Source organism: Fukomys damarensis, unplaced genomic scaffold, assembly GCF_012274545.1.
Source record: "Fukomys damarensis isolate Sample0158 unplaced genomic scaffold, DMR_v1.0_HiC HiC_scaffold_8, whole genome shotgun sequence".
Classification (NCBI taxonomy): domain Eukaryota; kingdom Metazoa; phylum Chordata; class Mammalia; order Rodentia; family Bathyergidae; genus Fukomys; species Fukomys damarensis.
This window is the reverse complement of record NW_022900920.1, coordinates 32336768-32349917: the sequence shown is the minus strand read 5'-3', so window position 1 is coordinate 32349917 and position 13150 is coordinate 32336768. Positions and strand designations below refer to the sequence as shown.

General features: G+C 52.2%; 1 protein-coding gene across 2 annotated transcripts; it reads right to left on the bottom strand.

Moving 5' to 3' along the window:
• Nucleotides 1-6243: 6243 nt before the first annotated feature.
• Ldb1 (LIM domain binding 1) lies at nucleotides 6244-11035 on the bottom strand. Of its 2 annotated transcripts, none has more exons than XM_010626402.3 (10): nucleotides 10757-11035; nucleotides 10595-10639; nucleotides 10410-10485; nucleotides 10212-10314; nucleotides 9873-10045; nucleotides 9300-9422; nucleotides 9039-9122; nucleotides 8828-8951; nucleotides 8526-8668; nucleotides 6244-7899 (listed from the first exon to the last, which is right to left on the bottom strand). In XM_010626402.3, exons 1-10 carry the CDS (start codon nucleotides 10774-10776, stop codon nucleotides 7669-7671), a joined length of 1122 nt encoding a protein of 373 aa, XP_010624704.1. In that variant the 5' UTR covers nucleotides 10777-11035; the 3' UTR covers nucleotides 6244-7668. The 2 variants fall into 2 exon arrangements, with proteins under 2 accessions (XP_010624704.1, XP_010624703.1); XM_010626401.3 differs by having other exon boundaries at nucleotides 8520-8668; nucleotides 10757-11033.
• Nucleotides 11036-13150: the final 2115 nt, after the last annotated feature.

Sequence of the window (13150 nt, the reverse complement as noted above, 5' to 3'; positions counted from 1 at the left end):
TGAAAAAGGATAAGGAAGAAAAAGATCCACTCTGGACCCAGTCATATTTGTTTTTTGCAGTGCTGGGGAAGGATGCAGTTTCTTTTCTTTCTTTTCTTTTCTTTCTTTCTTTCATTCTTTCTTGTGCTGGGGATTGAACCCAGGGCCTTTGCACTGAGCTGTAGCACCAGCCGTTTAAATTTTTTTAAATCTTGAGACAGGATATCACTAATATTGCAGGTAGGTAAGTTAATTAGATGTCTTGTAGGCAGTTAGGCAGGGCCAGCCCTGTCAAGGAGCCAACGTGGAGGACAATCAAGACAGTCACTGGAGGCCAGCATTGTAAAAGTAGACAAACTACCGCACCCACCTAGGATGCATAGCAGTGACTGATATTCTTTTTGGGGGGCGTGGTGAGACAGGGTCTCACTATGTAGTTGAGACTGACCTGGAACTCACTATGTCGCACAGGCTGGTCTTGAACTCACAATGATCCTGCTGCCTCAGCCTCTGAGTGCTGGGATTACAGGCGTGCGTGCGCCACCACTCCTGGCTTGATATGCTAAATAAATATCATCCTCCTGGGTGGGGGACGAAGATCTTCCAAGAAAGATCCCTGACCCACCCCTTACCACCGAAAATCTTGCTCATTCCTTGTACGCTTGCTATATTTCGCCATTGGACCCCCATTTAATCGGCAGTACCTAAGCAACTGTCCTTGTCCTCTTATTGGTTGCTCATAGCTTTGTCTGCTTGTGACTTCTCATTGGATCCATTTTACCAAGGTGACTGTACTTGCAATCTCACTAGTTGGCTACAGTTCTGTCCCACGTGAGCTCCTCTCACCTCGTGGCTTTGTCCCATGAAACACCTTTGAGAAGTTGGGTGAGGGGTAACCCATTTTTTCTTACTGTATCTTTATTTATTATTTATTTAATTTATTTTGAGATGAGATCTTCCTGTGTTGCCCAGGCTGGCTCCAAACCACTGGGCTCTGCCTCAGCCTCAAGCAGGGACCAGAGGTGTGCACACTGTGCCTGCTTTCTGTTTTAGTACTTGTGACCCTTACTCCTGATTTGTCAACTTCAGTGGACTAAGAAACACCAGCCGAGCTGTAAACACCTCCAGGTATGCCTGGCTGTGTGTTGCCCGCTGTGCCCATGGCTTCTGCCACTTCATGTCTGCCTGGGGCCAGCCAACCAGGCTGAATCCCCATACGGTGCAAACTGCATCTCCTGTCAGCTGTGGGCTAGGGTACTGTGTCCCACCTAGTATGCTAATCCACCGCTTCCTCCTCAGAAATTGTGCTACTGATGTATTGAGAGGTCTTTCTGAAAATAAATTTGTTTTGACCAGGCGTGGTGTACTCAGCTGTAACCCCAGCACTTGGGAGGCTGAGGCAGGAGGATCAAAGCAACTTTGAGACCAGCCTGGGCAACATAGTGAGTTCAAGGTCAGCCTGAACTACATAGTGATCTCCTGACTCACCTCTTCCCCACAAAAATAATTCTGTTAAACTTGTTTTGCCTGAATTAGTTATATAAAAAGATATTAACTCTATCATATTTGCTACAAATATACTTTCTAGTGTATCTACTTTTTATTTTATTTATTTATTTGGGGGGAGTACCCAGGACTTGCAAAGCAGGCAGCAGAACCACTGAGCTAAATCCCCCTGCTCCTTTTTATTTGTTTTTTTGGTACCAGGGATCAAACTCGGGACCTTGTGCTTCTGAGGCAGGCTGCAGAACCACTGAGCTAAATCCCTGGCCCTTATTTATTTATTTTTTTGGAACCAGGGATTGAACTCAGGACCTTGCTCTTGCCAGGCAGGTGCAGCACCACTGGGCTACATCCCCAGCCTTAGTGTATCTACTTTTTAATTTTGTTCTGGGATTTGGTTTAGTTTTCATTTATACATACAAACATATATCAAAGTCCTAAGTTTATATGGAATCAAATTGACCATTCTTGTGTGTGTGTGTTATGAATAGTTAGGATCTTTTTTAAAAATTAATTTTATCGATACATTTAAGGTGCACAATATAATGACATTCATCATTGGAAAGTCTCACCTTTACGTAATCCATCTTGGTCCTTATTTTTTCCCCATTCCTCTGCTCTCCCTTGAACCCCTCCACCACTCCCTATCTACAAAAACTTTGTTTCCATTTTTTTTCTCACATTAATTCCACTCCCTTCTTTTTTTACCCTATCCCTCCCAATTCCCCTTCCCATTTGCACCTTTTTTCCTATTTCATGTTATCTATTATACCTTTTAATCCTGATTTATACTTGTTTCTCACAGTAGAGAAACTATCTGGTATTTATACATGTGTCCTATTTATTTCACTTAAGGTAGCACCTCAATGTGCATCCATTTAGCTATAAATGCTTCTAGTTTCTTATTCTTTATGGATGAGTAGTGCTCCATTTTATTTTTAAAAACCACATTTTCTTTAACCAGTCTTCTGTTCATGGGCAGTTGGACTGCTTCCAAGTTTTAGCTATCACAAATTGTACTACTATGAACATGGACGCACATATATAGCTGTGGTATGGTATTTAATTCTTTGGGGAAGATACCCAGCAGGGGAATAGTTGAGTCAAATGGACCTCCAATCCTAGTTCTTTGAGGTATCTCCATGCTGATTTCCACAGTGGTTGCACCAGTCTGCACTCCCACCAGCAGTGGAGCAGGCTTCCTCTTTCCCCACAGCCCAGCCAGCATTAGTTATTAGTTGATTTCATGACAGCAGCCACTCTTTCTGGCGTGAGGTGGAATCTCAGTGTTGTTTTCATTTGCATCTCTCAAATGACCAGTGATGTTGAACACTTTTTCATATGTTTATTTGTTATTTCTGCTTCTTTGTCTGAGAAATGTCTGTTCATTTCAGATCCCTGTTTTTGGATTGGGTCTTTAAATTTGGGAGGTCTGATATTTTTAAGTTCTTTATATATTCGAAATAGTAGACCTTTGTGTGAAGAGCGGGTGAAAAATTTTCCCCACATTGTGGGTTGTCTCTTCACACTGTTTGTCATTTCTTTTGCTGTGCAGAAGCTTTTTAATAAGAAGACATCCACTTGTTGATTGTGCTAGATCACAGGCAACTGAGGTTTTGCTCATAAAATCTTTTCCTATGCCAGTGTCTTCAAGAGTTCTACCTAATCTGTCTTCCAGCTGGTTTAGTCTTTGTTTTAATATTTAGATTTTTTTTTTTTTTTTTTTGTACCAGGAATTGAACTTGGGCCCTTGTGCTTATGAGGCAGGTGGCAAAACCATGGAGCCAAATCCCAGGCCTAATATTTAGATCTTTAATCCATTTCAATTTTAATTTAGTGCATAATGAGAGATATAGGTCTAGTTTTAATCTTTGGCAAGTTGAAACCCAGTTTAGCTGGGCATGCTCTTGCACACCTGTAATCCCAGCACTCAGGAGGCTGAGGCAGGAGGATCACTGCAAGTTCGAGATCAGCCTAAGCTACATAGTGAGAAAAAAAGCCGGGGGGAGAAAAAAAAGAGGATATCTTTCCTCCAGTGAGGGTGTTTGGCTCCTTTGTCAAAGATGAGGTGGCTGAGTATGTCTGGGGTTGTTTCTGCATCATATAATCAGTTCCACTGGTCTTCAGGTCTGTTTCTTTGACAGTATCCTGCTGTTTTTTTTTTTTTTTTCATTATCTCAGTAACTTTGTAGTATAGTTTCAAGTTGGGTATTGTAATAGCCCCTACCTTGTCTTTATTTCCTAGAATTGCTTTTGCTATTCTAGGTTTCTTGTTGTTCCAAATGAATTTTTGGATTGTTTTCTCAAGGTTTGTGAAGCATGCAATGCTAGCAGCTCCCACCATGATCCACGGAGCACTAGCTGGCCCTAGTTTGCTTAGTGATGATTTCTGTTGACAGTATCCTAAGTAAAAAAAGGCATGCAGGCGTGGTGTCACAAACCAAGGTCATGATCAATCTAGCTCTGTGTACCTGAGGTCCTTAAAGCAAAGAGACAGACAGGAAGCCCATCTCCACCATGCGTCTTACTTGATAGGGGCGACAGGCTTTTCTGCAGGCTCCTCTCGGGGTGCTGAGCTAGTAACAGCTGTGCCCAGGGATGGGAGTGGTCCAGTTTAGCTGTCTTGGGAAAAGGGCCCTGGAGTCCCTGGGAAGATGGTTCCTCCTGATGCCAGAAAAGGTTCCTGAAGGAACTGGCTGACTTCATTCCCACTTGGCTAAGAACTGCGGGGTGCCCAGTCTCCCACCCATTTCCTATGCCCACTTCAGCAGAGGAGTGGACAGAGGCCTAGAGGGAATTGCTGAGAAAATGGGAACATGGCCATAGAGTGAAAGTCGCAGACCATGGTATACAGTGTGGGTCTAGGAAGCTAGGCCAACTTTTTAACCAACTTTTTAAAGATCTGGCCTTGGGCCAGGGATTTAGCTTAGTGGTTCTGTCACCTGCCCGAAAGCCAGATCTAGTGTTTGATCCCTGGTACCAAAAAATAAAATAAAATCTGGCCTGCCAGGCATGATGATGCACACCTGTAATCCTAGCACTCAGGAGGCTGAGGCAGAAGGATCACTGAGTTCAAGGCCAGCCTGGGCTCCCTAGTGAGTTCAAGGCCAGGCTGAACTACATAGTGAGACCCCATCTCAAAAGAAAAAAGAAGGAAGAATGGGAGAGAGGGAGGTAGGGAAGAAGGAAGGAAGCAAGAAAGGAAGAAAAGGGAAACAAGAAAAAAAAAAGGAAAGAGACAAAAGAAAATCAGTTAGCTGTGGCTAAAGGAGCTGTAGGTTGTAGGACTAGACAAAGGCCCTAGAAAAGGGCAAGATTAGACCAGGCTAGGAAACTGCTCAGGCTGAACTGGAGGCTGTGGAAGGGACAGAGGTACGGGGTGGGTGCTCAGCCCCTGCCTCTGCAGGTTCAGGGGCCCTGGCTGGGATCCAGTCAGGCAGAGGCAGGTTTTTTGCAGCATGCTTGGAGGTCTCCAGTCCTCACCCCAGAGGCTCCTCCTCCCCAGGCCCTGCCACACACACACACACACACACACACACACAGGATGTAAACCTGGAAACCTCCAACCCTATCACACAGGTGTCCCAGCAACCTCAGGATGCACATCCTGCTTCCACGCAGCAGCAGATATCGGCGGGCTCAGTGAGTACCAGCTGAATGAATGATGAATGCAAGTGCTCCCTTACACTCAGCCACACACCCATACACCTTCCCTTACACTCAGTCACACGTATATCTTACACTCACATGCCCATGTATCACTCCGTTACTCACACATGTATATATGCCCTTACACTCAGACCCGTGTATGCACTCCCTTACTCATATACACACCACTTTAACAACCATACACACAGACTCCTTCATACACTGTGCATGCTTTTTTTTTTGGTACTGGGAATTGAACTTGGGACCTTAAACTAGCAAGGCAGGCGGCTGGGGAGTGGACAGTTCTCTGGTATCTTCTCGCCAGCTGGGAAGGCGAGGCAGAGGCGTGGGTCTATCAAGTTTTACTTCAGACCCAGGGAGACTTTAGTGAGATGGTCTGAGGCCTCAGATTCCCTGCCTGGGATGAAAATGAGGGGTAATGATCTGGGGGCTTTCTGGATGCTCAGACTCCAACTCCACCTACAGCCAGGTCTCTGCATCAGGGCAACAGCCTTCCGAGAATAGGAGAGACTTAATGGAATGAGCTACCTGGAAAAGTCTTCGAAGGGGTCTGATTTCCATCTTCAAATGAAGGTGAGGTGTCCTCATCCCTCAGTGCCCCTTCCCCAAAGTCAGCAGGAGACTCCCCTGCTGCTCTTGCCCCTGCCCAGGGACCTTGGCATTAGGAGACTAGTTTAGATCTCAGCTGGGCTGGAGGCTAAGGCTGGGTAGGGGTAGAAACCTCACATAAAGAGGAAGACGCTTCTTGCAATGACTGCCAGGACCCTTCAGGGCAACGCCACTCCTCTGCAAAGACCCTCCCCCAGCAGCCCACAGGGACTTCCCCAGGAACCCTGCATCAGGACTACCCGTCTGTCTGGCAACCTAACAGCTGTGGATAACTGTCCAAGGGGATAGGGTGGGAAAGACCAAGTCCTAAGAGACAGATGGGACAGCTGGGGACAGATCTGGGGTCTAGAGGAAGGACCAGCATGACCCAGGGAAGGGGCAGAGCCACGAGGGAGGAAACCTGTCCACTAGGGCCTGGTCTCAGAACTGCTGGGGCCCACTGACTGCCTGGAACTAGGCATCAATGACCAACCAGGACGCTCTCAAACCAAAAAGTCTCTTTATTGACAGTACCATACATGACTCAAATGGCCCCCCCCAAAAAAGGCGTTACAATTGGGGTGGGACATCCACCTTCCTCACCCCTCTCCACTCCTGACTCTGCTGGGGGAGGGGCTGGAGTGGGAAAGCAGGGTGTAGGGGACCCCACGCCCAGAGGGCAGTGGAGGCGGTGGCACTGACACTTCCTGAGAGGGGCCACAGGGAACCCTGCTCCAACCCCAACCTCCAAGGCCATCTGGGAGATGGAGCAGAGGTGCGGCTGTCTTCTCCCTGCTACAGGGCATGGACACTGGGAGAGGAAGCCCCCCTACCTCAGCCAGGGGTGAGACCTCTCTCCCCGGGGGGGCTCAGAGCTGGGGCATCCCCAGGGGCTCCTTCCCCTCTGAGGGGAGGCTGGGGCCACATCTGCAGTTTGAGGGGCTGGGGGCAGAGGGTTTGGAGGGGAGTGGATGAGCCTCTCCCCCCTCCGGGCCTGCCCAACTGAGACAAAACAGAAATAGTGACAGGTGAAGCCACCCCGCCACCTGCCCTGAGGGAAGGAGCCTCCCCCCAAGACAGCTGCTCTAGTGGACTCAGAATATACACACCACAGGGGACAGAGGGAGTCACAGCACTGGGAGAGAGGGCGGGCAGGCCCCAGACCTGGAGGGTGGGACTGAAGGGGAGGCAGAGACAACAGCAGGGGTGGTCAAAAGGGTGTGAACCCCAGGGCATGCCTCCCCTACTCCAGAGGAACTGGGAAGAAAGATGGCGAAGTATCTCCTTGGTCTAAAGCTCTCCAACTGTATAAAATAGTATGCATATACCCCACTCTCTTTCACCCCACCCCAGCCCTAGGCACCCCATCTGCCAGGAGGAGGGAGGTAGCTGAACTTAAGAGGGGGCAAGAGGGGAACCATGAATGAAAAATTTTTAAACTTACGTTTTTAATAATATTATTTTTTTTAAAACTTGGAGCTGGGACAAATGGCAGAAGGGAGGAGCCTAGAAGTTTCCCCCTCTCTTATGGGCTACCCAGGGGAGAGGGGTTCAATCCAGCCCCATAACTTTAAGACCCTAAGGACTGTGGGTACAGAAAACCCCGGGCTTAAGGGGTAAGTCAGGGAGGGGGACCCAGAACCTGGGAGAGGATGGAAGCAATGCCCTGGGGTGAGGTGGTCGGACAACTCTGAGTCCAGGGTCCACACAGGCATCCACACGAGGCCCCTCCCCCAAAGGCTCCACAGGGGCCAGGCCCAGGCCATCGGGGGCGTCTCGGCACCTGCCCCCAGCGAGTCCAGTTCCTCCCTGAAGGGGGACGGAGGCTGCCAGTCTCAGATGCTCAGTCTCTCCCTGTCTTCTGCTCCCGAGGGCGTGAGGGGTGGGGCAGCAGGCAGAGCGCTGGGCGGCCAGTTGGCCGCAACAGCCTTACTGGGAGGCCTGTGACGTGGGGTTCTCCGATTTGCTCTCCTGGCTGGACGGGGGCTTGCTGTTCCACGGGCTGTTGGCGCCCAGTGCGGGGGAGTTGTTAAAGCTGTCCTCGTCGTCAATGCCGTTGGCCGCGTCAAACTGCGTGTTCTCCAGCCGGGTGATGAGCCTCTCGTCCTCGTCCCCGAACTCCCCGCCCATCAGGGTGGGCTCCCCCACCACCATCACATCCTGAGAGTGGTGGAGGTCCCCAAACATAATCGGGGCAGGGGCTCGCCCAGCCCAGAGCCCCAGCCCACCCCGGAAACCAACACTCCCACCCCTCTTTGCTGCTGAAGGACACCAGAGCATCACAGCCTGTAGCCCAGGTTCGCCGACTCCAGGGAGAAACTCCACTCTACACCCCTAGCTCCCTAGTCCCCCTTCCCCAAGCTTCAGGGGCTAACCTTCCATCCACGTGTGAAGAAGAGGGAGCAGTTCAAAAACAGGGGAGGGAAGCGTGGGTGTGCATGTGCGCCTGTGCATGTTACACATCTGCGAGCAATCAAGGCTGCGCGTCCCTCTATCAGCGTGAGGCTGTGTTTCCCGTGTTTCACACTGTGTGAGTGTGCCCCGGGCAGTCGCCCCGAGCACCTGTCTGTTCTCTGGCTGTCTGGCCTCGTACACTCTATGTGCCTACGCTGAGTGTGTGCCTGCTGGGACCTTTCCTCAGAGGAAGGAGTCAGCGTGTGCGGGCAGAGTGCACAGGGAAACTGGCTCTGCTTCTATGCCTGCTAATGAGCTCAGCCGGACTGGGGTCAGGGGCGAGTGGCGGGGCAGCCCAGAAGAGAGAAGAAAGCCGAGATGCTTACAGGTACCTGGCTGGAGAGGGCGAAGGTGCTGGCTGGGCTCTTCTTCTTGCTGTTGCTGTTGTTGGCATTGCCGCCCCCAGAGCTCATGGTGCTGCCCCCCGACATCTTCCGTTTCCGCCGTTTGCTGGGCTGCTGCCGTGTGGGTTCCGCTGTGCAGAGAGAGAAGCTCAGGTGGTAAGAGTGCCCGGGCTCCATTTCCCATGCTAGCCACTGGGACTGAACCTACTCGGTTCTAATTCGTAGACCCAAGAGCAGGGAGCGGAGAGACCTCCAGAGATCCAGGCCCGGCCCTGGGAAGGCCCACTCACCGGGGGGCGCCACCATGCGCTGCCACTTCTGGAAAAGGCAGGTCTTGAGGCAGTCTCGCGGGCTGAGGCTGTAGGTCTTGTGGCGGGACATGAGCTCCTGCATGGGCTCGAGGATCACACACAGCTGGGGGGGCAGAAGAGTCAGTGGCTGTGAGGGAGCCATGGGGGGAGACCACAAGGGAGGGGACGGCAGCAGGTGGCAGAGACTCACTCGGAGGTAGTTAAGAGTAGAATTGGACAGCCCACACCGGGTAATGTTTTTGGAAAGCTGATCCAACATCTGGGGGTCCTGGGCCTGCAGAGGAGGAGATGAGAACTCTAGTATCTGGGCTGCACAGGCTTTCTGACCCGGAGAGAGCAGAGGGATGAGATGCAGACAGCCCTACCCTTCGTGCACACCAGGGATGCTAGGCCTTGTCCTGCCCTTCTCCCTGCCCGCCTCCCCCTGCACCACAATTTGCCCGCAGCTTACATGCATGGCTAGGATGCTCCGGGGGATGAGCTCTCGGTGCTGCCGGATGCTGAAGTGCCACGTCTTTATCCGCATCATGTCATCAAACATGAACTCCAGGTATAGCCGGCCCTCCACACACACCTGGGGACAGGCTTGACTCAACCTGACCTGCCCCCCAAACCTAAATGTGTGCCTACTGCCTGCTACAGTTCTCCAGTTTGCCCACAACTCTCCCACTGTGTGTATTTCAGCTGCCCGCACATAAATCGGGGTGCCCCCCATATCTGTGGTTCCTGGCCCTTGCACATGTGGACACACAGAGCAGAAAAGTTGAACAGACCCATCTTTCCCCCATGTAGCCGGTGACACCATCTGCTATGAGGGCAGCTCTTGTCCACTGTACCACTCGGGACACAGAAAACTGTCATTTTCAAACCCACTAAATTCTTGTTTAATGCGTCACTGTGTCTGCCTTCCCCTCTTGTTGTTGCTATTTCCCATTACGCCTGCCTGGGTGAGCTACGAGTATATGCTGAGAGAGAGGGAATCAAGCCCAGGCACCCCGTGTTCCACATATGCCGGGTGGCTGACCTGGGTGAACATGGGTTTGCCATGCTGGGTCACCATGCTGCCCTGGTCACAGTCAAGGGACACGAAGTTGCTGTGGAAGGCCTCCTTGGGGTGCTTAAGCACATAGTAGAGCTCTGTAGCACCCCCCTCAAAAATGCTGCGGAAATAGCGTGGAATCAGGGTCCGGCCGATGGCTGTAGAGACAGGATGAGCTCTTAAGGACCAAGGAACGTAGAGGGGACCAGGCAGATGCCTCCCCTGCCAAGACAGATCACTCAGTTGGTACTCCTAGACTAGCGTCCAGACCTCAGAGCCTCAGAGGTGCAGATGCTAGCCATCCGAAGGCAGGACCACACTCACTGTATCTCTTTGGTCCGTCCTCCAGGCAGAAAGTGATGGTCAACATGGCATCGTCCTCAAAGAACTCTGTTGTGAAAGCATCCCACCAGAGATTGTCACACTCCTAGGGAGACAGGGACAGGTGAGCAAGTGCCCAGAATATCCCCTGGGCTGCCCAAACGCAACTCCCCTTCCCAGCCTCTTTTCCCTTGGCCATACCTCTGTCCAGTTCTGAAGCCGTTTGTTAAGCTCAAATATTCTATAGTCAGTTTGGTTGCCATATGGCGTGTGCCTCCTAGGGAAGAGAAGAGTGGGCAGGAGGGGCAGGGCCTACTCCCCCAATCCTGATTCCTGCCTTCACCATGCACTGGAAAGCTCTTCCCTCCCGCCTGCACCCCACTTACCCAATCCCAGGCTCCAAGTAGGTAGGCGGGTACATGGGAGTTGGGCTGTATAAGGGAAGAGGCTGTGAGAATAGGTAGAAGACAGGAAGTATGGGGGGGGTCACCCCTGCCCTTTCCAGGCGGGCTACCATCTGAAGGGACAGGAAGTCGGCAAGGACTCACCCCACATCCCGATCCAGCATGGTGCCTGGATGAAATGGGGGGAAGGCGTTGCCGTTCGGGGGCTCCTTCGGCGAGTACAGCTTGAATGACTTTGAGGAACAACCTGAAAGAGAGAAAGGCAGAGTCCCCTAAACCTTCTGGAGCTCTCTGGAAGCCTGCTAAACTACCCGGACAGGCACTGATCTCTTAGGCGCCCCTGAAGTGGTAACGAAAATGTGGCAGGCCAGGGAGACGGCTGCTCCTAAATCTGGCTCCAGCCTCGATAAGAAAGAAACCAGGTTCTGAACCCTAAACTCAGATCATACTTAAGACCTTACTTTTCATTTAGCTGAGCCAAAGATAATAGAAAAGGACCTGAAATGTCAATACCACTGAATAAATATCCAGACAGTGGAAGTTTTTATAAACTCCCAACAACCACTCTGACAGGAACCAAGGCAAACAGTAATACTCCCATTTTACAGGGAACACAGGGCTGAAAGGACTTACCAAGAGCCCAGACATCCTGATTCCCATATCCTGTCCTATTTCTACCTGACCCTTTATTGCTCTGCAGAACTAGGATGGAGAAGGAAGACGTGGGGGTTTGGGGAAATCTTCCCTTCCTCCACTCCCAGGGTCTCAGAAGGGCAGGGGAGAGATAAAAGGGGGTGTTGGGTGCCGCCCACCAGATAACCAGTTGGCACTTCTGCCCCCCACCAACGGCCAGGCCTTATCAGCTGACCCCACACCCACACCCACCCACCAGAAGGAAAGTCCAGCCTCCACACCAGAAACCCAACCCCCCAGTCCTCACTGGACCCCAGTTTACAAATGGAACACAGGGGCTGAAGGGAGGCAAGGGGCTGGGCCCAGCCCAGGGGACAGCCAGTACTCAGAGGAGAGCTCTGTCCTGTGTCTGGGCATGGCTCACTATTTCCTAACTGGAAGAGATAAATTCACAGCTGGACAGGAGCTAGGTACCCATGCCACCTTATTATTTTCCTCCCCACTGGAAAATGGGGGAAACTGAGGCAACCCCCCAAAGGCTCTAGCCTCACTTTTCTCAGGTCCCCAAAACTTGCAAAGGTAGCTATACCAACTGTATCTGAGTCCTCTCCCCATTTAGATTATAAAAACCTATTTTGTTCCTTGGGGGGAGAAGACAAAGGAAGATCTTGTGCCAACATGTGTCATTTAATTCTCTCCCCAGGGGTCCCTTCACACCATGTGGGCAAAAGAGGGGCCCAGAGGGGCCCAGACTTTGCAGTCCCTCAAGGTGTCAGAAGTGAAAGCTGGTGTGTGCCCGCCTAGTGGGCTTTCACCCTCTGCTCGCCCCCACATGCCTGCCAAGGGCTGGAAGCCCGCAGCCCCAGGCAGGACCAGGGTGCCTGGGCTCTGGCGATCACCCACACCACAGTATTGCACAGGCTGCATTCCCATGCCAGCCCGGTCCAGGCCTCTCAGGGCAGGGTCCCCACCCAGTCCCCAAGACTCGCCATCCCTCAGACAGGCTAACTCAGGCCACGCAGACACCCACCAGAGGCCAGGCCCAGACAGCGGACCTAGGAGTCCCTGCTCTCTGGAGAGACCCTGATCCCCTGCCCGGCCATCATTTCCACAAAGGCCGACCAAACCCTGCCTGCCCAGTTTCTGTCCTCTTGAAGAAACATGTCAAGAGCATGAAGACAAAGGAAGCAGGACACCTGGGTTCCTCTCCAGCTCTGAAAAAAGTCTCAGAATCTGTTCCTCTATGGAGAGAAAGAACAGGCATTGTCTGAGCCTGGCTGCTAGTTCTGGGGAGCTAAAGCCCAGCACTCTGGGCCCTCTATTTACACCCCCAGTGAATGGACACAAACAAACTCGGCATCTCCCCAGGGCCATAGCAACTCCCAGTAGCCCCAGTACAAGGGGCCGGGAGTGAAAGAGAAAGGGAGGGACCTCACCCCCGACCATCTGTCCCCAGCAGCAGGGACACAGGAGTGGGGGTGGGGGTGACGGACGTGTCACCAGGCCTGGAGTAGGACGCCCCTCTCCCAGCCACGGGGAGTCTCCAGGACGTGAGAGCACAGAGGGCCCACTAGCAAAGTTTTCTCCGGGCCGAAGATGCGCGCGGTGGAGGGGACAGTCCAGGTGGGCATTCCCGAGGGAACCGCCGGCCAGGGCAGGCCCCTCCCCTCAGTGCTGGCCACAGGTCAGGGGGCTGCAGACGGGCCTGGAGTAGGACGCCCCTCTCCCAGCCACGGGGAGTCTCCAGGACGTGAGAGCACAGAGGGCCCACTAGCAAAGTTTTCTCCGGGCCGAAGATGCGCGCGGTGGAGGGGACAGTCCAGGTGGGCATTCCCGAGGGAACCGCCGGCCAGGGCAGGCCCCTCCCCTCAGTGCTGGCCACAGGTCAGGGGGCTGCAGACGAAA

Bases quoted from the DNA above. Each gene is read 5' to 3' on its own strand.
- Ldb1 (XM_010626401.3), bottom strand. From the start codon at position 10,776: ATGCTGGATCGGGATGTGGG. The intron at 10,315-10,409 runs GTATGGCCAAGG...CTGTCTCCCTAG, and splicing joins GGCTTCAGAACTGGACAGAG to GAGTGTGACAATCTCTGGTG. The intron at 9,123-9,299 runs GTAAGCTGCGGG...CCTCCTCTGCAG, and splicing joins GGAGCATCCTAGCCATGCAT to GCCCAGGACCCCCAGATGTT.